General features: G+C 32.1%; 5 protein-coding genes across 6 annotated transcripts; 2 read left to right on the forward strand and 3 right to left on the reverse strand.

The window, feature by feature from the left end:
* Positions 1–7,777, forward strand: LOC105196075 (alpha-tocopherol transfer protein-like). 2 transcript variants are annotated; one of them, XM_011161805.2, is made up of 7 exons: positions 1–157; positions 4,772–4,996; positions 5,304–5,463; positions 5,526–5,587; positions 5,779–5,972; positions 7,055–7,268; positions 7,388–7,777. In XM_011161805.2, the coding sequence occupies exons 2-7, from the start codon at positions 4,822–4,824 to the stop codon at positions 7,591–7,593; spliced, it is 1,011 nt and encodes a 336-aa protein (XP_011160107.1). In that variant the 5' UTR covers positions 1–157; positions 4,772–4,821; the 3' UTR covers positions 7,594–7,777. The 2 variants fall into 2 exon arrangements, with proteins under 2 accessions (XP_011160107.1, XP_011160108.1); XM_011161806.3 differs by having other exon boundaries at positions 46–169.
* Positions 7,778–9,369: 1,592 nt separating this feature from the next.
* LOC105196079 (putative serine protease K12H4.7) lies at positions 9,370–12,188 on the reverse strand. Its single transcript, XM_011161811.3, has 10 exons — positions 11,892–12,188; positions 11,629–11,810; positions 11,368–11,551; positions 11,096–11,144; positions 10,896–11,031; positions 10,674–10,740; positions 10,382–10,610; positions 10,161–10,293; positions 9,778–9,947; positions 9,370–9,700 (listed from the first exon to the last, which is right to left on the reverse strand). The coding sequence occupies exons 1-10, from the start codon at positions 12,087–12,089 to the stop codon at positions 9,591–9,593; spliced, it is 1,458 nt and encodes a 485-aa protein (XP_011160113.1). The 5' UTR covers positions 12,090–12,188; the 3' UTR covers positions 9,370–9,590.
* Positions 12,189–12,600: 412 nt separating this feature from the next.
* On the reverse strand, positions 12,601–15,744 carry LOC105196078 (putative serine protease K12H4.7). The gene is made up of 10 exons (XM_011161810.3): positions 15,268–15,744; positions 15,005–15,186; positions 14,744–14,927; positions 14,473–14,521; positions 14,268–14,403; positions 14,049–14,115; positions 13,739–13,985; positions 13,535–13,664; positions 13,152–13,321; positions 12,601–13,075 (listed from the first exon to the last, which is right to left on the reverse strand). The coding sequence occupies exons 1-10, from the start codon at positions 15,460–15,462 to the stop codon at positions 12,966–12,968; spliced, it is 1,470 nt and encodes a 489-aa protein (XP_011160112.1). The 5' UTR covers positions 15,463–15,744; the 3' UTR covers positions 12,601–12,965.
* Positions 15,745–15,951: 207 nt separating this feature from the next.
* Positions 15,952–19,844, reverse strand: LOC105196080 (U2 small nuclear ribonucleoprotein auxiliary factor 35 kDa subunit-related protein 1). Its single transcript, XM_011161812.3, has 4 exons — positions 19,286–19,844; positions 18,242–18,543; positions 17,337–17,876; positions 15,952–16,545 (listed from the first exon to the last, which is right to left on the reverse strand). The coding sequence occupies exons 1-4, from the start codon at positions 19,541–19,543 to the stop codon at positions 16,194–16,196; spliced, it is 1,452 nt and encodes a 483-aa protein (XP_011160114.2). The 5' UTR covers positions 19,544–19,844; the 3' UTR covers positions 15,952–16,193.
* A 1,367-nt stretch (positions 19,845–21,211) lies between these two features.
* LOC105196082 (dnaJ homolog subfamily C member 22) lies at positions 21,212–25,821 on the forward strand. The gene is made up of 5 exons (XM_011161814.3): positions 21,212–21,773; positions 22,051–22,198; positions 24,879–25,243; positions 25,322–25,429; positions 25,509–25,821. The coding sequence occupies exons 1-5, from the start codon at positions 21,492–21,494 to the stop codon at positions 25,719–25,721; spliced, it is 1,116 nt and encodes a 371-aa protein (XP_011160116.1). The 5' UTR covers positions 21,212–21,491; the 3' UTR covers positions 25,722–25,821.
* The last annotated feature ends 5 nt before the right edge of the window (positions 25,822–25,826 follow it).

A 25,826-nucleotide genomic window follows, 5' to 3' on the forward strand; every position in this document is an offset into this window, starting at 1 on the left:
GAGCAGTCAACCAACAAGAGTGGGGTAGTCGCTTCCAAGTGTGCACCTGGGGCACCACAGTCGGAGTACGTTCATATAGTATCATACAGGATACCTCTAGGATAGTGCATAAGAGATAGATCTCGGCCACATCGCAGTCCCGCAAGAAGCAGATTAAGTAAGCGTAAAAGTAGGACTTTTTAAATTAATTTACTCAACATATCCGTAGCACATTTTATTCTTAATCTGATCCTTTCTACGGAAATTGCCTATTTTATCTTGTGGATGTTAAATAAAACTAATGTGTTAATGGCTACATCTTAATACTTCTAAATTATCATTTAGTTACAAAAATATGAATAAAAATTAGAAAATTTTTAGAAATTAAGTTTTGAGAATTGAATTAATAAGCAAGATTTTTATCTTGATTTGCTTCATCAGACTTTGATACTTCAGCTTAACAACTAACAACTATAACTTAATGCTATAACGTTTTTGTGTTAAAGGCCAAGGGAAGATCAAATCCAAATTGAAAAAATTTAATGTATAATTGATGAGAGTACATAATTTACACAATAATCAATTTAATGCTTTAATGATTTCATGCTTTTATTTTTATTCCTGCATTACTCGCATGATATAAAACACATTCTAATCTTAGAAATTTATTCAAATTGAAAAATTAGTATCGGTGGAAAACGGATCTTGGTGCTCAGTAATAATTTCCTAAATAAATTTATATGCATTTACAAATTTGTCTAAACTATTCGTATTAAAAAAAGAGTTTGGTAACAGCAATCAAATATGGAGTAAAATAATGCCAATTAAATATTTGGTTAATATAACCAAAAATAATTTTACTTTTCTTAACATTTAGTAAGTATAATCAAATTTGGTAAATTTGATTATAAAAAAGCCTTTTGCACGTATCCTTATCTAAAAAGTATAAAGATGCATTATCAACCTTTATTTAATTGCAAATCATTAAAGAAGACAATGAAAATTGAGATGTAATGTTGAGATATAATGTTAATATAAAATACACTTTACGCGAGTAATGTAAGATTAATGCATGCTAAATTATACAAATTTATATTTACGACCAGTTCCGTAAATAGTGCTTTTCTTTTTTATTGAGGGTAACCGCAGTTACTATAAATTTATGAACTACAGCAAAACGATTTGCTGTTGTTCCTAATACATTAGTAAAATAGTAAAACACGCATGTCTATCAGAACGACATCGTATAGCAACATAAAAGTAGTTATCAGAACTAACCGATGTGTCAGTGATTCGTAGGTAATACGCTTGGTAGCTAATTAATATAGTTACCTAGAATAACTTTTAGCTACAGAGTTATTTTGGATATAGCAAATATAATATTTTCTGTAGTGAAATTCGTGCATCTGGTAGCTAAACTCTTTCAACTAAAAATCACAGATAAGATATTAGCTGTCCATATATAACAACGTAATTTAGTTATCATTCGCAATTTTTAGCTACGACAATTACTTTCTTTCCGTGCGTGCATTTAAAATATCAGTATTAATCTTAACCATCTAAATTGCGAATTACACCAGACAAAACGGTTGAAAGTCGTAATTATACGGTAGCAACATGACGATCATTGTCTGTGACGTGGGTATTGAACATTCTTATCACGTTCACCGGAATAATTTGTCAAATCGATTAACGCCATGAGAATTTCAATCGTGTAACGATCTTCAGAGCAGCTTGTCTCGTCCTTGATCGCAAAGGCCGACATTACTAAAGGTCGGAAATGTAGAACGCGAGTCGTCATTGGCGTAAATCATCGCCAATTTGAAGGAAATTCGCGTGTCGGAAAGGGCACGGAATTCGTTTCGACATTTCACCCATTACTTTAGGATCACGGTAGAGAGTTAACCGATCGTAAACACCGTGACATAATCGTTGTAATACACGATTACGACGAGGGCAAGCATAACGGTTACATGATCGTATCGTATCGTAATCACGAGTGGTAAAAATTTCTTAGCATGAACCCGAGATGAAAACGAAAGGCTAGCTGTGATGTAATCGACGTAACGTATTCTCATATGAAAAAAAAGCTCTTACGCGCGCAATCAACGATGCTTAAGAGATGTAAGCTCGCGAGTAATGCGGTAAGTAGCACTTTCTACGCGGAAGCAAACGGCATACCCTTAATCGGCACCGTCATAATCATAGTATAGCACTGCTTTGTGCGTGCATCGTCGCGATTCATCAACGCAAGACGTGAATACAGGTATGAAACAGATATAGCATATAAAATACGGTGTTTCTATGATTTGACAGCTTACTTTTTTTTTAACGAGTCTCTTGGAACCTGACGTACAGTTTGTTGATATAATCACGCACTTGCAGGGCGAAGCTTTTTATCTCTGGCTCTATTCTTCGAATGCGAATGGTGACGTAATGACGGATATTACATATTCTTTATGTTAAGATTTTTGTAGACCCCCGTTTGCGATACGTAAAGACCATATTGCAACAGAGTTATACAATCCTAGTTACCTACGCTATGAAGTCCACGCTTGGTCTACGGCTGGAGAAGTGGAAGAGAATGATCGAAGTGAGAGATTATAAGAAATTCATCTCTTTTAATAATGAACGCATTTAGAAAAGAGAAAGTGAATAGTTAAAATTGTTGTGAAATGATTCTTGCTACATAAAACAAACAGCGTTCCAATTTTTTTAGAACTATCTCTTATTCTTGACTTTCTTAACTCGCTCTGCATTGCGAAGGAAACGGGGATTGTCCATCCTTTGATGAAAATGTTTCTTAGAAATCTTTATATAATTTTACAGAATTTTTGTATAAAGCATTTTTCAGAGAACTTTTGTATAATTTTTTTTATAACTTTTTGAAAAATTTTTTTAGATTTTTTACTTTTCAGAAGTATTGAGAAAGTTTGTATCTTTTCTAGAACTCTTTATACATGTGTCTTCTAAATTTTCTCATCTTATAATTTCTGAAAAAAATTTGTAAAATCTGAAAAAGTTTAAGGTATTTAGAAATCTTCATTTTTTTCAGCAATTTTCATTTAAAATTTAAACTATGACAAATACTTAAAGAGAGATATTATGAGATGTTACGAGATATCATGAGATGTAAAATGTGGCAAATTCTTAAAGAGAGATATTATGAGAATTTTTTCTCCATTGTAATAACTTCTGAAACGATACAATTATGGAAATAATAAAGTGACGAGATAATAATAATACATCTGCCAAGAATCGTGTGACGCTGTTTGCTTCAAATAAACTAACAAAGATGAGCGAACAACCGACTTGTATTGCATAACTGGAGAAAGTGATTGCGAAACGAGTCGGTACACACACACAGGCATTCTGGTCCGAGCACGTGTTTCGAGCGCGAAAGGTACCACGCTAATCGTTATGTCATAAACATAAACTGACGAAAGGTCCGAGCGATCTCATCTGATCGACCGACGACGTAACCGGTCGGTCGGCTCCCTTCCAAAGAAGAGAAAGAAACGAGCGCATTTCTTCCTAACACCTCCACCACATGGTCATTGCGACTTTGAACAGAAACTGTGTCAGCCGGTCACCAAACCGTATCGTCTGGCGACTAGGAAGAAAATGAAAACATGAGCTTGTTGCATAATTAAAGATTATTACAAGATGCTGATAAATGAAAACAAATTCTTGCTAAGAACACGTCGGATGCATTTCGAAAGAGGAATCATTGAGAAATATATTTTTTGCACGAACAAATATATTTCGCAAATTTAAAATTTCACATTTCTTTAATAAAGGAAAAATAATAAGGAGAACTTGAAAGTTATTTTTTTTAGAAATTTTTTTTTAAAAAAGCAACAAATCATATAAAAAAAAAATTTTTTATGTCAATTAATAAAAAATAATGGCTGCTTAACTTAATGATCATTGTAACATTTTATAAAGTGTTATGATGATTATTAAATTAAGCAATCATTATTTTTTATAGATTGACATGTTCTGCAAGCAAAAATGCTTTGAGAATTGTTTACAAGAAATATAAATCTTGTTCTTCACCTACATATTTTTTAGATTTATCCATCTTTTTAAAATAGCGATTTGTCAAAATTTATGATTATTGTTAATAAAAAGAAACTAGGCATTTAAAAAAAATTTTACGAGAATAAGATTACAATAAGAATATTACAATGAGGAAAATGCTGTAAAAATTTGAGCTAAATTGATTAAATTTTTGCGATATCATATGACAATCGATTTTGACAATATTTTCAAGAAGAACGCGTTTGAAGAGTATTTGTAGAGAGTATTTTCTGGCAGGTAAACTGGAACTTATTTTTTTTTTACTTACGTTAGAAAACGATAAACAGCTATCTTATTGATTGTAATAAGTGATGATAGAAAAAAAAGAAACAAAACGGCGCTTTTATATTTAAAATTTTTTAAAACATTTAGTAACACAAGATATAAGTTAAAGTGTCACAGAAAAAATTCTGCAATATTAAACATTTTGTAACTTTGTTAATTTTTATTAGTTTTGAATATAATTTGATTAACACATCCCACGTATACTTAACATTTTAAAAAAATGCAAAATTTGGGTTTTTTGAATTTTTCAATTTAATATCTCCCCTTAAATAGATATTTTTTTTATTTTTCTGACGATTAATTTTTTTCAAAACATCTCTTTGAAATAATCTACGAGAAAAAAATAGTGATGCCATTTTTGTCAAACTCGAGAATCGTGATTTTTTAATTTCTGTGAAATATGTGGAAAAATGTCACTTTTCAGGTTTCTGGAAATTTAAGTAAATTGCTTTATATCCTTCGAATAAAAGCAAAATGGGAGCAATCGAATGGGCTACCGACGAGGATAATTATGAGTGTCCTCTTTCGTCGGAGACGCAGAAGATGGCGAAGGAGGAGCTCAGAGAGGACAAGAACACCAGAGATCAGGCTCTGGAGCAGATGCGCGATTGGATCAAGATGAATCCGCGCATTCAGAATTGCCGTCTCGGTGAGGCTACTTTAAATGGCAATCGACGTGAATATTAAAGATAAATTATAGCTTGCCAATTTATGAAAATTTACAACATTGTAAAAACCACAGTAATTTAACTAGCAATATGTAAATTTAAATTCTGGTTACTTTTTAAGATGATAATTAGATGACAATTGCTCAAGTAGTTGTAATCACTTTACAATTTTATAAGACTAAGAGATTTTTTTTTTTTTTTAATTTTAACGAGAAGTATCCATCCTGCAATTACATATGGTATGTATCCATAATTGGACACTTGGCTAAATTCATCATCCTTTATTAGATGCGCGATTTTTACTAAGATTCTTGCGATGCAAGAAATTCAATGTCCCAATGGCCCAGGAGGCCACTGAACGATACCTGTTGCTCCGTCAGGTGTATCAGATAGCATTCCATAATTTAGACATCACAGAACCGAATATGGAAGACTTACTATCATTGGGGTAAGTATTTCTGAAATTATCCTATTATCGCTAGAATTTGCCTTTGTGATCTCTTCTTTTAGATATCTCTTCGCTGCACCTGGCCGCGATGCAAAAGGCCGTCGTGTTATAATCGCCAGACCAGGTACGTGTTCGTTAATTTATATGAAACTTGAATGTTATTATATAAACTTTTTTATATAAAGCATATTGAAGTAGAATCGCAAAGATCATAATTAAACAATTTCAAAATTCTGCTTTCAAAATCACGTATAATTTTCGGCGTTTCTCTTCTGTCACGTCTGTTTCATTTACTAACCGCGTGCTATTTCCCAGGCGTATTTAATCCTCACAAATACACGAATGTGGACATGTGCAAGATTCACGCTATCACCTACGAGGCGTTAATGGAAGACGAGGAGAATCAAGTGCGTGGCTTCGTACATTTCGCCGACGGTGCCGGCGTTAGTTTCCCTCATCTGACGTTGTTTACTCCTAAAGAAGCAGTGCGCATCGTGAAAAATGGCGAGGTAATATCAAGTGCTGCGTAATCTCTTGTATAAGATTAGTAAAAGATTTTGTAATGGATGAAATTAAATTTTAAGATTTAAATTGAAAGTACATCAACAGATAGCATTCTTTAATCTAAACTTATTAATTTTCAATTTTCTTTTTATTTGCAAGTTCTCTTTAATTAGATAGCGCTATTATTGTGGAAATTTATTTAACCGTTTTAGAAACAAACACAGGTCTTTACGCAGGTGGTTTTCTGTAATTAATGTTAATTCACTGTTTCAAAACCTCTTCGTGTAACACATCTTCGCAAACATTTGTTTCATTAAATTTTAGTTATGTGATATGTTCTACAAACAATATATTGGATAATTACTTTTTTTATTTTTGCTGTATTACTTTGTTAGTTTGAATCATTTAGTTATTATAATTTTCGCAAGAGCGTTTTCATATTTGGCTCAGCTGTATAATCGACTCGTAAAGCTACGAGTCTGGACCAAGGACGTTTATGTAACGAAATTTCATAATGTTTCTTGAAACGTAAGACATAAAAACAAGTATTTCATATCTCTTCCCTATTAAGGACGGGAAAAATAGAATTAGGAAAAAAAAATAAACAATTGATTTCTAATAAATTATTAAAGTGTAATTTGTTTATGGCATTAATAAATTATAGAAATATAAATATATACATACATGCTAAATAAATACATATAAATATACATACAATAAAAATACATTATTTATTCTTCTCACAAATAGGTTGTTACATATTTTTAATTTCTTGTTACTATAATAACCGCAAATAAAATTTGAATTTAAATTGTTAATCTATTCATAAATGATAATGTAAGATTGTAAAATAGAAATTCAGATTTATACTCATAGCAATTTATATTCATTGTCATTGTATATAGTGAGCATATATGAAAAGCATATATATTTCAGGATTCTAAAGCGTAAATTCGGATAAATTAAAGTTAATTAAAATAAATTAAAATAAATTAGTTTAAATAAATTACACTTTTTAATTTATTTGAATTTATTTCCGTTTGCTAATAATATAATAAATAACAAAACAATAATTATTTATCTTCAGCGCACCGTGCCAATGAGACACAAAGAAGTCCATGTAATTAACGCACATCCTTCAGTAAAATTCGCTCTGGACTTTGGGATGTCATTAATCTCCGAGAAGATTAGGAACCGCGTGAAACTTTACACGAGCATCGAGGACGCTGTTAACCACAAGATGGACGTGAGCATGTTACCCAAGGAATACGGCGGTACCATCCCCATGAAGGAGATGATCGGTAATTCACTTTGATTGCAGTATCTACGACCATTATTCATTATGTTGTTTCATCGCAAAAGAAGAAAATAATCGTATTATATTTGAAAGATAATAAATTAAACTTTCTTTCCTACGCAGATTTATGGCGGAAAGAATTGATGAGCTTGAAACCATCATTAGTAAACAACGATAAGATGACTGTCTGCCTCGAGCTATATTCGGAGAAGGCGCGGGAAGGCGCGGTCTCTGCATTAAAGCAAGGATTCGGTTGTTCTAGCGTGGGATCCAACGACACCACGATGTGTGGGATAAGCGGCTCTTTCAGAAAACTTGAAGTCGATTGATATTTTAAATGACTTTCACTTATAAACAAGTTTTTCATCTCGAGATAAGCGGCACGGGATCATGAGATTCAGACTCATTTTGGAAATTGCACTTTTTTAGATTTTTAGATTAGTTCTGGTATTAAGAGAATGTAATTTTATTTTTGTATTACGTAGATAACAATACTCAATAAACAAAGTATAATTAATGTGTATTATTTAGACTTGCACTGTGGACATATATCAAGTGATGTACATAGTTTTTTATTAATACTTCACAATTAATACAGCAAAAAAGAAAAGTAGTTCCGTTTATTCACCCGCCGTTTTAAAAATCGATTAACGACTTAAAAGAAAGTATTAGATTTATGGAGAGAATTAAAGAAAAATAACGGAATATTTCTTTTTACTTTTCGGTGTGTTTTATATGAGCCGTTGCGATACATATAAATTATGTGCTTCTTTTTGCACGTTTCGCTCGGGACGCACCGAATTGGAACTATGAGAGTCTACGCTTATCTTGATTCTCCCGTGATTGAATCCTATCACCATACGCTTGGTTTCGTTCTCGAATGCGTCAGTTAACGTGTACCAAACAATCAAAAATCGTGTTATTTTAGAGATTACTCTTGAAATGACACTTGGAATCTAACGAACCAACATCAGTTTATAAAGACAAAGGTTCTCATTTTCTATATTAATATCGAATAAACGGTAAGCAAAATAGTTATATTTACTATAAGTTGCAGATGCATTTATTACATCATTATAATAAAAAAATGTTTATTTTATTTATCATCTATACTTTGATATTTTAATATATTAATATTGAAAATTATCATAATTTATTTAAATGACAAGAATGGCTATACCAATCGAAAGCAGATCTGTGTGCTCAATAATAATTTTCTAGATAAATTTACAAACATTTATAAGCTTCCACAAACAGCGCGTCGCATACTTGTCAGACTTAAAACACAGCTTGGAAGAAGAACCCAATAATGTAATATCACAAATTAAATTGCTAATCAATTTAATAATTTTTTTATATAAGCGGTTAAGAACCGCCCCTCCCCTTATCCCAAAAACTAAAGAAATTTTATTGCGAAAAATATTACTTCTGCCAGGGTTTGAACACTGATCTTTCTACATTCCGTACGCGTGTCTCTCTTAGGCAGTACAATTTTTTAAAAGCATAGATGTACGATAATACTATTGATTAATACTTACCTTGCCAACTATTTCCTTCTATCATGACCAGCGATAAGATATGTCTCAACGACTGATAACATTTATTGCATTACTTTTAGAAGAACAGGAAGCGATACTTTGATTAAATAATCATTTAATCGCAATTGCGAAGATAGATTTAACAATTACGAAATATCTATCAATTAAAACGTATGCTTGCTCAGCAAACATGGATGTATCTTTATGGGGCGATAAAAAATATCACGATTAAATTTAATACTCGATTTACATAATATAGTTTTCAAACGAGGATATTTAACCTACGATATCTTATTTAGGTCGCAATCTACTTGACATTTCTTAATGTTCTGAACACTCCGCTTCTGGCTGTTTACTAATGTTAAAAATGTTGCAATCAGATTAGTTAATCTATATAACTGTCAGATTGACCTTTATAAAAAAATTGATAGAAAATCGTAGAAGCAGATTTGATTATTATTGAAATTTTATGATAAAGTTGTCGTTTTAATCGGATTTATACATTTGAGATAAAATGCAATTTTCTATTGGAAACAACATAATTATAAATTACAACATTAAATTAGCTCTGGTAATAAAAAATGAAACTTTATTTTTACGTAAGTAACGATTCGCAATTCAATAATAACTTATACGTATATTTTTTTAGAACTGCACTAGAAATATATATAAAGCGTTGTAATTTTTCGTTAATATTTCATAATTACAATAGAAAATACGTGATTTCGGTATCTGTCCTAAAAATGGACAGCAGGCTCATTCACAGGAAAGTCGATTCACAGGGACTTTCACGAGGAAATCCATTTGCCAATTATGCTACGAATTTTCGCTCTAGCTTTCTTCAAGTCGTCGGGATCAGTTGCTACGTCGCTTAACATATCACGACAGTGCGAAGATCCTTTAAAATAATAATATATCCGCGTGTTATCTTTTCAAGTTAAAAAAAATGCTTTTTATAATATGATGCTTAATTACCATTAATGAAAATAGCAGGTGAAAAAGCGTTCAAATCGTGGAGCACCGATAACGAGTGCCACGGATCGATATCGCCATTCGTGAAAATAACATTTCGTAAATCCGGTAGCTGTCCACCGTACATTATATTTGTTCTTTTCACCCGTGAATCCAACCATTTTCCATTGTTACTAAAAGCAAAGCTTATTAGTGTTGTCACAATTAAAATCAATTTAATACTTGTTTCCAAATACATTGTACAAATAATTTAATACGATCAAGAGTCGTTTCACGCTGGAGAACACGTTGTGAAGAGATATCTTGATGCGTGCCAAGCATATTTATACAAATTATGGAAATAAATCATGTTCGAGCAATGTACTGGTGATTTCTAAAATACTTACTAATCGCCGTACAAATCGATACATAGGTTGACGTAGTAATCTAACGGAAACAGCGTGCCAAAGATTGATTTATCTGAGTTCGTCGTCTGGAAGTAACCGTATTCCGTGCAGGTTTGATGATACCATTGTCTCACTATATAAAAAATGTTATTCTTTAATTGTTGCATAACGTCTTTTACACACAAAGTACTATTTAATTTATTGTATTAATCTCAACTTACTGATACTCGTGGCTGCCAATGAATCCCACGAAACGTTTCGATATGTCTTCACAAAATTATTATAACTTACATCGACACACTTATGCTGATCCTTCTGATACATCAAAAAGACGTGCGCGAGTCTTTGTAGAGGACTGCCTAAATGCTCCCCCGTCATATTATGACATAACGTCGCAATATTTGTCTCACCTTTTTCGATTTTATCATATTGAACGATTCCGGCAAAAATCTAAAATTTAAATAAAAATAAATAATAAAACAGATGAAGCAACGCCATCAACGTTTTACATACCTCCGATAGCATATTCATAAAATAACCAAGATCACTAGCAGAATTTATGTCAGGCACCTCGCATAAGCTAAATTTTTAATAAAAAATTAGTAATAATAGTAAATTGTTTTCAATTAATATAATAAATTATTCTATTTACATATCTTTACTTTCTTACACTATAACATAGAAATACTTAATAAATATATATGTTGATTTCAAGTCTTGTAGTTTCAAGCTTACTTGAAGAGATATTTAAGCTCAATGGCACCACTTTGCTTGGCCAATAATTCCTCTACTGATGCAAATGCAATTTTGACATTCTCAACGCATTTTTCACTGTGTCTGCCAAGCGATTTCGTTACGACCTCATAGTATTCTATAAAATTATATATTTTCTTAGCGAATATTTTTAGGAAATATTTGTCGATTAAATAATTTACCATAGAAGTCAGCTTTTGCCTGAACCGGAGCACTGCTAGCTAAAGCACCCTGTAAAAAATATATTTCTGTTTTATTTCTCTTTTATTTTTTTATTCTTTAAGATAATAATTTTTAAGATATGTATATAAAGATAAAATCTCCGCAATCCATATACAGAACGTTCATCAATAAATGAAAGAAATTTAAGAAGTGATTCTAGATGGTAACAGTTGCGCGTTACTTTTTTTATGTAATGTTCCTAATTCTGATATAAAGATAGCGCAAACGTTACTTGGATAAGATGAGGATATTTAAGGCGTGCCCATGCCGCCATGTTTCCAGCGTAAGATCCACCGACTACTATTACGGTACTCTTTTCTAAATTCTTCTCCTTCTTCTTCGTTTCGATGAAATAAGCGAGATCAGCGAGCGCCTGATCAGCGTTCAAGTACTGCAAGTTCTCCGAACTGATGTCTCTAAATTCGAATTGTGTAATATTGATTTAAAAAATCTGAGATATCTCTAAATTTCAGAGAAATTATGGATTACGCACTTTGTTGGCTTACTCTGTCCATAAAATCGATGTTCGGTGTAATACATCAAACCGCCGTATTTAACGCCAATTTCGTACATCAATCCACCTTGTAAATATCCGTCTGTTATCTCCCATTCTCCACCGATCATGATCAGAATTGGGCCACCATTTTTCAGAAACAAGGAATTTTCTTTGTAACGCTACAGAGCAATCGACAGGTGTCAATATTAATAAAAAAATTTGTTTTAAGTAAAGCAAGATGGTTGAACGATAATAATTACCATTGACCATGTGCGATTGTCACGATGATTAAAATGGTCGAGAGGTTGAGTGATCCAACCCTCAACTATATCTTTGCCTGCATCTTTTGTAAACGGCTTTGGGTCCTCTAAACCTCGAAAAGTGAATCCGCGAAAACCCACCCCGTTGACGAGGGGATGGATCGAGCAAAGGACGAATAAAACTTTTAATATAATCATGATCGGTTTCTTTTTGCAATTCTGTATGAACGACGTTTTATTTATCTTTTGAACCACGCTAGATACACGCTAAATCGCAACTGATTAAAGCTCGTCGTTTGCTTCAATCATGACTAGCGGTATGAACCGATACGATATCTCCCATTAACGACCGATAATGCCTATTCTGAACAAACGGACACAACAATACTTTGATTAAATAATCACGAGAGAAAATAATCTCATGATTACGGTTTGTCAATTAAAACGATGCGATTGTTCGGCAAACACGGATATATCTTTATAGTGCGATAAGAAATATCACGATTAAATACTCGATTTACATAATATAGTTTTGAAACGAGGGTATTTAATCTACGATATCTTATTTAAGTTGCAGTCCACTTGACATTTCTAAATGTTTTGAACACTTCGCTTCTGGCTGTTCACTAATGTTAAAAATGTTGCAATCAGATTAGTTAATCTATATAACTGTTAGATTGACCTTTATAAAAAAAATGATAGAAAATCATAGAAGCAGATTTGATTTTTATTGAAATTTTATGATAAAGTTGTCGTTTTCATCGGATTTATACATTTGAGATAAAATGCAAATTTTATATTGGAAACAACATAATTGGAAATTACAACATTTTAAATTAACTCTAGTAATAAAAAATGAAATTTTATTTTTATATTATTATGTAAGTAACGATATGCAATTTAATAATAACTTATATGTATATTTTTTTAGAACTGCACTAGAAATATATATAAAGCGTTGTAATTTTTCATTAATATTTTATAATTACAATAGAAAATATGTGATTCCGTTTATTCGGTGTCTGTCCTAAAAATGGACAGCAGGCACGTTCACAGGAAAGTTGACAGGGACTTTCACGAGGAAATCCATTTGCCAATTATGCTACGAATTTTTACTCTAGCTTTCTTCAAGTCGTCGGGATCAGTTTTTACGTCGCTTAGCAAATCCTGGCAGTGCGAAGATCCTGTAAAATAATAATACATTTTCATGTTATCTTTTCAAGCTAAAAAAATGCTTTTTATAATATGATGCTTAATTACCATTAATGAAAATAGCAGGTGAAAAAGCGTTCAAATCGTGGAGCACCGATAACGAATGCCATGGATCGATATTGCCATTTGTAAAAATAACATTTCGTAAATCCGGTACCTGTCCACCGTACATTATATTTGTCCTTTTCACCCGTGAATCCAACCATTTTCCATTTATACTAAAAGCGAAGCTTATTAGTGTTGTCACAATTAAAATCAATTTAATACTTGTTTCTAAATACATTGTATAAATAATTAAATACGATCAAGAGTTGTTTCACGCTGGAGAACACGTTGTGAAGAGATATCTTGATGCGTGCCAAACATATTTATACAAATTATGGAAATAAATCATGTTCGAGCAATGTACTGGTGATTTCTAAAATACTTACTAATCGCCGTACAAATCGATACATAGGTTGACGTAGTAATCTAACGGAAACAACGTGCCAAAGATTGATTTATCTGAGGTTGTCTGGTAGTAACCGTATTCCGTGCAGGTTTGATGATACCATTGTCTTACTATATAACAAATGTTATTCTTTAACTGTTGCATAACATGTGCTATTTAATTTATTGTATTAATCTCAACTCACTGATACTCGTGGCTGCTGATGAATCCCACGAAACCTCCCGATATTTTTTCACAAAATTATTATAACTTACATCGACACATTCATCTTGATCATCCTGATCATCCTGATTATCCTGATACGTCAAAAAGACGTGCGCGAGTCTCTGTAGGGGACTGCCTAAATGCTTCGCCGTCATATTATGACATAATGTCGCAATTTTTGTCTCACCATTTACAATTTCATCATATTGAACGGTTTCGGCAAACACCTAAAGTTTAAATAAAAATTAATAATAAAACAGATGAAGCAACGCCATCAACGTTTTACATACCTCCGATAGCATATTCGTAAAATAACCAAGATCACTAGAAGAATTTATGTCAGGCGGCTCGCATAAGCTAAATTTTTAATAAAAAATTAGTAATAATAATAAATTGTTTTTTATTATTATTATAAATTCTATTTACATATCTTTACTTTATTACATTATAACATAGAAATACTCAATAAATATATATGTTGATTTCAAGCCTTGTAGTTTCAAGCTTACTTGAAGAGATATTTAAGCTCAATTGCACCACATTGCTTGGCCAATAATTCCTCTACTGATGCAAATGCAATTTTGACATTCTCAACGCATTTTTTACTGTGTCTGCCGAGCGATTTCGCTACGAACTCGTAGTATTCTATAAAATAAAATTAAATATTTTCTTAGCGTATATTTTTAGGAAATATTTGTCGATTAAATAATTTACCATAGAAATCAGCTTTTGCCTTAACCGGAGCACTGCTAGCTAAAGCACCCTGTATAAATATATTTCTCTGTTTTATTTCTCCTTTATTCTTTTTTATTTTTTAAAATAAATATATGCACATAAAGATAAAGTTAAATCTCCGCAATCCTTATACAGAATGTTCATCAATAAATGAAAGAAATTTAAGAAGTGATTCTAGATGGTAACAGTTGCGCGTTACTTTTTTTAAGTAACGTTCCCAATTCTGATATAAAGATAGCGCAAACGTTACTTGGATAAGATGAGGATATTTAAGGCGTGCCCATGCCGCCATGTTTCCAGCGTAAGATCCACCGACTACTATTACGGTACTGTTTTCTAAATTTTTTTCCTTCTTCTTCGTTTCGATGAAATAAGCGAGATCAGCGAGCCCCTGATCAGCGTTCAAGTACTGCAAGTTCTCCGAACTGATGTCTCTAAATTCGTATTGTGTAATATTGATTTAAAAAATCTGAGATATCTCTAAATTTCAGAGAAATTATGGATTACGCACTTTGTTGGCTTACTCTGTCCATAAAATCGATGTTCGGTGTAATACATCAAACCGCCGTATTTAACGCCAATTTCGTACATCAATCCACCTTGTAAATACCCGTCTGTTATCTGCCATTCTCCACCGATCATGATCAGAATTGGACCACCATTTTTTAGAAACGCGGAATTTTCTTTATAACGCTACAAAGCAATCGACAAGTGTTAATATTAATAAAAAAATTTGTTTTAAGTAAAGCAAAATGGTTGAACGACAATAATTACCATTGACCATGTGCGATTTTCACGATGGTTGAAATGATCAAGGGGTTGAGTGATCCAACCCTCAACTATATCTTTGCCTGCATCTTTTGTAAACGGCTCTGGGTCCTCTAAACCTCGAAAAGTGAATCCGCGAAAACCCACCCCGTTGACGAGGGGATGGATCGAGCAAAGGACGAAAACTTTTAATATAATCATGATCGGTTTCTTTTTGCAATTCTGTATGAACGACGTTTTATTTATCTTTTGAACCACGCTAGATACACGCTAAAACGCAACTAATTAAAGCTCGTCATTTGCTTTAATCATAACTAGCTATATGAACCGATATGATATCTCCCATAAACGACAACCATGTCTACTCTGAACAAACGGATACAACAATACTTTGATTAAATAATCACGAGAGAAAATAATCTCATAATTATGGAATGTCTGTCAATTAAAACGATACGATTGTTCGGCAAACACGGATGTATATCTTTATCGCGCGATAAAAGGAGTCACAATTAAATGCACAATTTGCGTAACATATATTTCAAATAAAAATATTTAATCTATATCTCATTTGTATCACATTCTTGCAGACACACGAAACAGAATCAGTCCACTTAGAACGATGCAAACAAAATAACAATAGCTGTTTAAAAAAATAATTTGTCACTGGGGGTAATTAAAGAACACTGATAAAGAAAAAATTATTTCTTCTTATTTATTCATTCGTTACTTTCGCATACGGCGCTTTAATAAAATTATCTCTTAATTTTATATTATATTAAGATTAGATCCACTTGTCTTAACAGCCTGCATGAGCTTTGGATATTCAGGAACTTTTTTTAGATATTTCTTTTTTTTGGATTTACATCTTTTTTCTTATTCCTTTTTGCCAATATTTTTAAATACTTCTAATGACTTATCACAACTACTCTTCAACTTCCTTCCTCAGATTTCTTTCTACGCTTTCTAGAAGAGCGACCATCCGACGCATCTTTTTTATTCTGGTCTCTGTTGTCATGGACCCTCTTACGATTCAATCGATGACGTTTCTCAGGCGGCATTTTGATTTTGGAACTCCTAACGTTTCTTTTTGCATCCCTTCTCTGACTTCTATCGCGCGAGAATCTTTTTGATCGTTCCCTCTTGTCCCTCTTGGTGGAATGATGATGTTTCGTCTCCGAATCTTTCGCGCGACCCAATTCAGTTTCAGGCGACTCAGACCATCTCCAGTTGCGATTCCTTTCGCCGTCATCTCGATCGAATTCTTCCCAATTAGATTTATTTCTAACAAACAAAAGAATGAAGAAAATAATTAAATAATGATTAAAGTTTACAATAATTTTTTTAATTTGCTTTGTTGTATAACATTTATTCTTTAAATCAGGATCAGTGTCTTATTCATTAAAAGAATGAAATCAGTGCTATACTTATAACTTATATCAATCAGCAATATATGTACTTCAGTGATAATACATTGTTTCCGATTAGTAAACGTATCCCATCTTAATCGAAATCACAGAAAGAATAAAAATCATACTTATAAATATCCCAGTAAATAAAAATGGATTTAAATGGATTGAAAATTTGTAATCCATTTTAATTCATTTGAGAATACATTTTGGATTAAAAAATAGCAATTATGTCATTTTAATTCTACATCATATAGATTAAAATGGATTGCGTGACCGACTTTTTTTTAATTAAAAGAATAGAAATTCTATAGCTTTTTTTTTCAATTCCACTTCATGGATTAAAATAGATTCAAGGAATTCTTAAATTTTAATTGAAATAAATTCAAAAAATCAAAAATTGGATTTGGCCATGACCACACGAATCCATTTCTATACATTTGAATCAATTTCTATTTGCTGGGATAACATTGCAAATCAGTAAGATTGCAGTGATTTTGATTTAAAGAATACGTTATCTTTTCGCAATTATTATTCTGCACCGCATTAAATTAGAACTCTTTATCAGCAAGACGGTCTTATCTTTATACTAGAGATCAAGTGATAAAAATGAATATTTTATCTGTATGATATTGACATATGTATAGGATAAACAATAATACAAACCCGTGTTCACTTCGTTTGCTGTTATTTGGGTTTTTAAAACTGTCCTTTGTGTTTGTCCGTTGAGGTTTCTTAATGTCGTATCGATTGCATGGATTTTTAAAGGTGTGAAGAAAATTGCAGTATTTAGTGCCCTTCGGACATTGAGCTATGCCGCAGATGGCACCTCCCCAAGATATCAAGTTGACGAATTCACAGTGGAGTCGTTTGCCTCCATACCAACGTCCCTTTAAGTTCCTCCAAGCCCTAGCTGCCTCTCTCTCCGTGTAATACTCAACGTACAGATTACCGCGCAAGTGAACTTCCATGTTGCGGCAACATTTAATGACCTTAATCCTGCCGAACGACTCCAGTTCAGTTATCACGTCCTCGAAGAACTCGTAAAAGTGTTGCCACGTTTCCGAATTTTCGAATTCGAGTGCCACATCAGTGTCGTATTCCTCTGCGTGCTGCTGTAGCGAGAAATGTGAATAGAATCCGGGTATCAAGATCACGTTGCTCAAAAACACTTTACGATGATTCTTGGAACACGCGTTTCCATACCTGAAAACATTAAAAATCATTTACAGATAAATGCAGGTTTAAAATTTGAATGAAAAAATGAGTATTCAATTTTAAATAAAATTGATTTTAATTTGATTACACGTTTCTAAATCCTGAGTAAACTAAATTGACTAAATCTCGATTTATTTCCATTTAATTTAATTTAGTTCTTATTTAATTCAATACAAATAATTCAAAGTAATTTTTTAATAGCTTCAAGAGGAAAACTTTCGAAACCTAAAAAAGTTGCATGACAAAGTCTGGTTCTTATCACTTCAAAATATATTCAGAATTTAATTATATTATTTTGAATGATTAACAAATCATGATGTTATCATATCGCGAATATCTCTACTTATACTAACCGGCAAACACCTGTTTTCGTAAAAAATGGGCAGGGTTCCTTGCTAGGCTGGTTGTCGACAATTCTGCGCAAAGCTTCAGGCGTCTTTGCACCGTTATCAATGTAATCGTTGATATCCTTCTGCAACTGTTCTTGTATACGAAATTGCTCCTCGCGCTTTTTCCGTTCTTCCTCTTTTCTCTCTAAAAGTTCCACACGTTTCGCCTCGATTTCTTCGAGAATCTTCATCTCTTGCTCATGTTTCTCTTGTTCCTCCTTTGCTTTTTGTTCCTGGAGAACTTGCCATTCTTGCTGTGCTTTTATCTGGACAATTAAAAGGCAGTAGCCAATTATTCTAATTAGAACTTACTTAATTAGTAATTTATTTCAAATTCACGTGCGAAAGTAATAGGATAATAAAAAGGAAGCTACTAATATATAGACTAGCCACTTATTTATTTAAAATTTGGATGCAAAATTTATTTTTTTTATACTCATACAAATATCTTCTAGTTGTAACTGTTTATTAAAAAAAAACTAATTTTAAATGCAAAATATAATTTAGAAAATAATGAAATTGTGTAACAGATATACGGTTTTTTTTATATTTATGAAATAATAAAACAGTTTTTTATGATGAAACATAATTGCTTTTTCTTTGCCATCTATAGTTACTGACAGAGATTATTTTATACTATATATATTTATCTTATAAATTATCTTGTATTATTTTAGCATGCCAAAAAAATTAATTTTTTGTTATTCGGTATAATTTTATAAATTTTAAATAATGATAAGTGTATAACAAATGTCATATTCACAATTAATTTTTAGATATTAATGCTATTGTATTATACAAATATGCTATATTTTTTTAACATTCAGAAATATGCAAAAAAATATTTATTAAATTTTTTTAAGTAAGCTTTATTATAATGAAATTTTTATTATTAAAATGTTAGAGATTGATTTTAAAGAAGTTATGACAGAAAATTAATGGCCAATAAAGAAGTTAGAAAAAATATGCAAAAGAATATGAAAAATTAGAAAATAGTTATATATTTACTTCTTCTTCCAGCCACACCCTCTCTTGTTTCTCATGTTCCTTTTGTTCTTGTGCTTCTTTCTTCTTCTCTTGCTTCTCTTGCTTCGCGCAAAATTTCAAATACGCCATATTGCCTTCCAGTACTGCCCTCAAGCGTTCTTCATTGGCATCACGTTCTTGCGCGATTGACCGTCGTATACGTCTGCGACGTTCCCTCTTCGCGATACAACGCCACTTCTTATGACTGAGCTTTATCGGCTGTGAACGACTTTCTTCCATCCTCGCGCATCATTAGCAACGGCAAGTACGGTTAACGTACAAATATTCCGAGATAATCACGTTAAAACAAACCGGCGACCGTCTATTAGCATCGGCGTACGACGATGTCCGACGCCATATTGATTTCTGAGAAGCATGATGTGACTGCCTGATCATCGGTACACAAAAGCAAAAGGATGTTATATGAAAGTTAACTGAAGACCATTACTTATGTCAACGCCTGATGCAACACAGAGTTTTAAATTCTGTAGTAATTTTACATTGCAAAAACAAAATATTTGTTGTATAATTCTATTAAAGATGAATTTACTATGCATTTACACACGCATTTAAACATTGATATTATAAATATTGAAGTTTTATATATGTATCAGTTATACTATATTATTAAATGTAAAACCTGATTTCTATAATATCATTTATGTAGAAACAAGGACAGCATCTGCGGATAAAGCATTCACAGTTTCAAGCGCCGAGAGATGGCGCTACCATTACTATTCTTGGGCTGCATTCAAAGACATCAGATTTCATTTTATCCTGAATAAAATTCATTGAAATTTCTAATTCAAATGAATTTATTTATGAAAATTTAATTTACTGACAAAAAAATATTTTATTGTGCCAATAATTACAATTTTTTATAAATATGATGTAGTGTTAGGAAGCCAATTGATGCTTTATAAAAGTAATACGTGGTATTTTGTTGACAATACTATTATACTTTTGAAAAGAACTTATAAACATCATTGTACATTCAAAAGCAAATACAGTTAAATTTTGCCTAATCTTAAATAATCAAAATTGCCGGTTTCTACGTTAAAATCGAAAGTTTTTAAACAATATTATATGTACAATAGAAAAGATAAGTAACTAGTTAAAAGTTAAATAATAAAGTTAAAGAATTTATAACTTTTAACTCAACTTAGTTTATTTTGAATAATTTAAATTTTGACTTTATCTATATTTTAATTTTTAACTTTAACTATATTTATTTTTGAAACACAAAACTTTAAGTTTATGTAAAAAAAATAATTAAAAAAAAATATTTTGACATAAAAATAATATTTCTTGTTATTTTATTAACTTAATTTACAAATAAAATATTAGAATATTTGTTTGATCATTTATGTTACAATTGTTTTGAGTAATCTATTTTGAAAAACTTACAAATTTTTTATTTGATAGAAATAGTGTTTTTCAAAATTAACTTTTAATTTAATTTAATACTTACGTAACTTTTAACTAGTTAGTTTTTTGTTCATATAACTCAACGCAAATTAATTTTGTAAGCTTTTAACTTTAACCTGATTTCGTTAAAAATATAGAATCTTACCCAACCTTATAAGAGTTTCTTTCTATCATCCATTTTTTTAAAACAAAACAATTAATTTTATTGACGTTAACAAACTCATCAGTGCCTTGAACATTTTTAAAAAATCATTCAAAGCATAATACGCCGCAATTAAATGTATAATCAATATTGTTACTAAGGATACTTTTGTAAATGTCAAATTAATAAACATTTAAATTTGAAATTAAAAGCTTATTTAATTTACGTTTAGATTCTTGTTCCTGAAATTATTGAATCAGCATATTATCTCTTTGTCAGAAATATACGTATTTCTGCTTGTTACGTCCCTGAATCGATACCGTTATACCTGTGCTGACGGAGCGTTGAACCAGGAACCGGTGCAGTGGAACCACGACCGTCATTCCACGATACACCACCGACAGGTACACCTGAGTCCAAAAAAAAAAGACAGTACGGAATCGTTGTGTGTAAACTATTATTTTGTCCGTGAAGATGCGTAGATAGCAACGGACACGTAATTCGTCGCATGCAATATCGCGGAGGCTACAACCAGGACAAGTAATCGCGTGGATCCACGCGATCGATCGATAGTGAATCAAAATGAACAGTTCGTGACCTGTTGCTTCAGAAGATAACATGGAGAAAGTGAAAGAAAATGGACAGATTGATAAGGAGCACAAAAGTACAAAGAGTACGCTCTGGGCTTATTTCTTCTGGTTGTTCGGCGGACTCTTCGGAGCGCATCATGTGTACCTTGGCAGAGACGATCAGGCTTTCGTGTACATCAGCACATTCGGTGGTTACGTGGGGTGCGGTTTCCTTAGGGACATTTACAGGATACCCGCCTACGTGGCGGATGCGAATGACGATCCGGCGTTTATCGAGGATTTTAAGCGCAAAGTCAGGGCCAATCGAAAGGTAAATAAATATTCGGCACGCGTTTAGAGTTCACGGGCAGGGGCGAGCGATTGACGTCGCTGGTTCTGAAATACATTTATTATCACCGAGCTTATTGCAATTTGTTCCGCGTCCGAGGAATTGATGACGTTGCGCTTGTTGTATGGCCCACGTGAATGTTGAATCGCAAATTGTTCGCTGATACAGCGAATATGTTGAAAGAAAAGAAAGGTTTGCGAAATAAATGCGATTTGCTTTGGAAGACCAATGACATCGGATTCTTTCAATTGTTTTACAGCCGCCGTTTTCCGGCGTGCGATTCGCGGCAGAAACCGCGGTCGCCTACTTATGGGCCGAGCTGTTCAACAGCGCGATCCCGCAGGAAGAGATTTACGGTATTAATTTCAGGCATTTGCTGATCCTAATACCGGCCGTGGTTGCGCTAGGTAAGAATCGTGTTAGAAGGAAAAATAATCATAAAAAAAGATAATATAATTCTTACGTTGCCTTATCGCGCGCTTGTTAGACGTCTGTTTCCTTCGAATGATAATATTTTAAAGGTCGCAATGCGTCACGCATATCGCTAGTTGAAAATAACATGATAAATGAAAAAAGTTGTAAAAAAGCCTGACACTAGATCTTTTTTGGCCGGCTTTTTTACGAACTTTATTACAGGAAGTATTACATTTTCAAATTTGAAAGCTATTTTCTAGAAAAAACTGTAGTTTTCTTTTAATATCCTTGAAACATTAATTATTCTATGAATATAAAAACGTTTTAATATTTTAAGAATATAAAATATAATTTATATTCTCAGAATATCAATATACAAATAGTTGTATCGCAGTATATAAAAATATAGTTAATATAATGAAATGCATTTAAACTAAAATATTTAAACGATATTGATATTAGGACTCTCAATATTCAAAATTTAAAAAAAATAAAAATAGCACACGAGAGTTGGGTGCAGTTATTAGAGCGCAAATAATATTTTATTTAAAATAGCGTAAATTTATTCATATCATTTCTATTTCTCTTTGAGCTCTTTTCAGTGAGTTCCTAAAAAAATTAAAATTTCTCTGATTCCGTGTGAAAATAAAAAAATTGTCTCACGAAAGTAGATGTATCCATTGCTTGACAAGTAACAATATGACAGAAGATTCTGGAACGAGACGACAAACATCATTAAAATGTATATATTATTTGTAATTTGTTTAAATTGTAAAGAATTGGAATCCGACTTTAAATTGAGATCATTCACACTTGTTTACGTATAAAATTTCCGATATAAGTCTAACAAGTGATGTTTACTATTTTCACATGTATCTTTCGGTTTCTGGTAGTAAGTCAGTGAGTTATTTTTAACGTTTTCCACATGACACAAGGACCGGATGTTTGTCGATTCGTTCCTTCTATTATATTGTTACTTAGCTTATCAATAAATGTAGATAAATTTACTTTCGAGGATCAATTGTTTATTCTCGGAATCCGAGAAACATAACCAAATTTAATTTTTTGGACAATCATTGAAGATTTCGAAAAAAGGAGTAGAAACATTTATACATATACATATAATATAATATAATTTAGCTGCGGGAAAAGACTGAAGATTCACGGATTCGCACTGAAATCCGCGGCTCGTTTTGAAGAGGTACAAGGGTCGCAGGTCAAAAAACCTCGGACTGCCCATCAACGATTTTCAGAAAATAAGGTTAGCGCTCGGGGCCGAGAGTTTTTCGCGAGCGTTTCCTTTTTTATTGCTCAACAGACGAACATGGATATTCCTGTTCGCACAAGCAATAAACTTCTCGTTTGGCGATAGCAGAAAAAAATACCTCGCTCTTGGTGAGAACGAAAAATATAAATTCTAGAATAAATTCATGTTACTTTGAATGAGGTTTACGTTATTTGCATTTTACATTAACAGAAATATTAACCAAACGTTTAGTTAAATAGTGACGAAATAAATTTTGTAGTTATTGGTACCAAAAACTTGTAAATTACGTACAATTGTTTGGTTCAGGCTATAGATTGTTTGGTCAAAACAACTACATATGTAGTAATTAATGTATAACTGTAAAATTTATTTGATCACTATTTAACTAAACATTTGGTCTATCTCACTAAATATTTCTCTCAGTATAATGATTACGCCTTAACAACTCTCATGTGTCGTTTTTATTTTTTTTTAAATATTTATATTTATTTATTATTTATTATTTATAAGAATTTGGCAACATTTGTGATTTTTTAAGAAGTTTTTAAGTTAATAAAAATTTTTTTAAATTATTGAAAAATTTTATGCAAATTAAGAATATGAGTATTATAACAAAAAAATGTTCTTTTTTTTCTTCCTGTACATTTTTTTAATTTAAAAAAAATTAAATATTTTTTGTAAAATGATTTCTTATTTACATAAAAAATTTTATTTTATTGCAAAAAATTGCACCACTTAAAAAAAACATTTTAAAGCTTAGAAAACCTACTGTAAAACTTACTTTTTCGTTAGTTTTTATTCGATATTTTATGACGTTACAAAGACAAATCCAGCAAACATTAACATACAATTAAATAAAACTGTTATAATTATAATTTCTCATTTAAAACAATATAAATATTATATAAATGTATTATATAATAGTTAAAATGTTGCATGAAAAATTCCAATTAATAGTTTTATAATTGTAACTTAGAAAATATTGAAAAAATATCAATTTTTATTTTTATTTAATTTTAGAATATTGTATAAAGTATCAAAGAAATGAGATTGAAAAACAAATTTATTTTCTCTTCAATAACTTTATCTCCTCTCTTTAAAATGCATTTTGAAAGACTTCTCTACAATTTTTTTTTGTTATCTAGATAATTTTTGGAATGTAAAACAATCACAAACATTCGAATTTATAAAAAGTAATATATGCAAATGTATATACATAATCTATTATATTATTATTTATATATAAATAATAGATTTATATATTATATAATATATAAATAATAGATTTACGTATTATGTAACATTAAATATATATAATATATTTATATGGAATAATAAATTACACAAATAATTAGAAAATAAGAATGTGTTACGAAAACCTTTATTCACTATTAATAATTCTAAAGGTGTATGGGTAGTCGGAAATATTGGCCGAGAGCAAGGTTCAATATGGGCAGCGCTTGTCACAGCGTATCTATTTTATCCGACCTTGTATTACATCGGCGACGACACTATGTGGATCTTTCTCATGGTGGTTATCTCAAGCCTGGCCTTCGATTCCTTCAGCAAGCAATGGCGGCTGAAACCGAGAAAGAAAAGAAGCTTCATCCGGCGAATGACGTACTTAAGTTTAGCAGTCATGGTCTTGTTCGCCGTGATCGGCAGCTACTTATACTTCAACGCGATTATCACAGATAGCGAAGGAGAGGAAATCAAGCTGTCCGAGGCGGTGCAACATTTCCTCACCTCGCCTATCTGGACGGAATTCAAGGTGGGTCTAAGTAATGGCGTTAAACCTTAAGAACTTTGTGAGATCTTCATACGTCGATACTCTTTCTTTCTTCTGCAGGCAAGTCTAGAGGCCACGTGGAACCAAGCGAGGCACCAAGGTTTTTGGGCAACGTGGGCGCAACTGGTGGACCTCACGGATCCTCGAGGAGAGATTAACGCTTACAAAGTCAGACAATCATCCACAAAATTTAGGTTTACTTAGAAAAAACATGTAGCTTGAACTAATTCTTCCGTATCCTCCGCAGGTCCTGGGTCTCTCGCAAACCGCTTCGCAGAATGAAGTCACGGCGCGATGGAGAACTTTGTCCAGGGACAATCATCCTGACAAGATTAAAGGTACGGAGGAGGAAAGACATAGGGCTCAGGAAAAGTTCATGGAGATTCAACAGGCGTATGAGATCTTGTCTCAGGCCAAGAATCGGCGGAACCGACGGAACCGTCGTTCCGAGGATGCCTAAGTCGCGCGCACTTTTGTTTCGTGGGATCAATAAAGAACAATAGAATCAACAAAATAATTCTCCAATTATACGCAGATCTCAACCGTCCATAATCAAAAGACAATA

This window comes from Solenopsis invicta, chromosome 16 (assembly GCF_016802725.1).
Source record: "Solenopsis invicta isolate M01_SB chromosome 16, UNIL_Sinv_3.0, whole genome shotgun sequence".
NCBI lineage: Eukaryota > Metazoa > Arthropoda > Insecta > Hymenoptera > Formicidae > Solenopsis > Solenopsis invicta.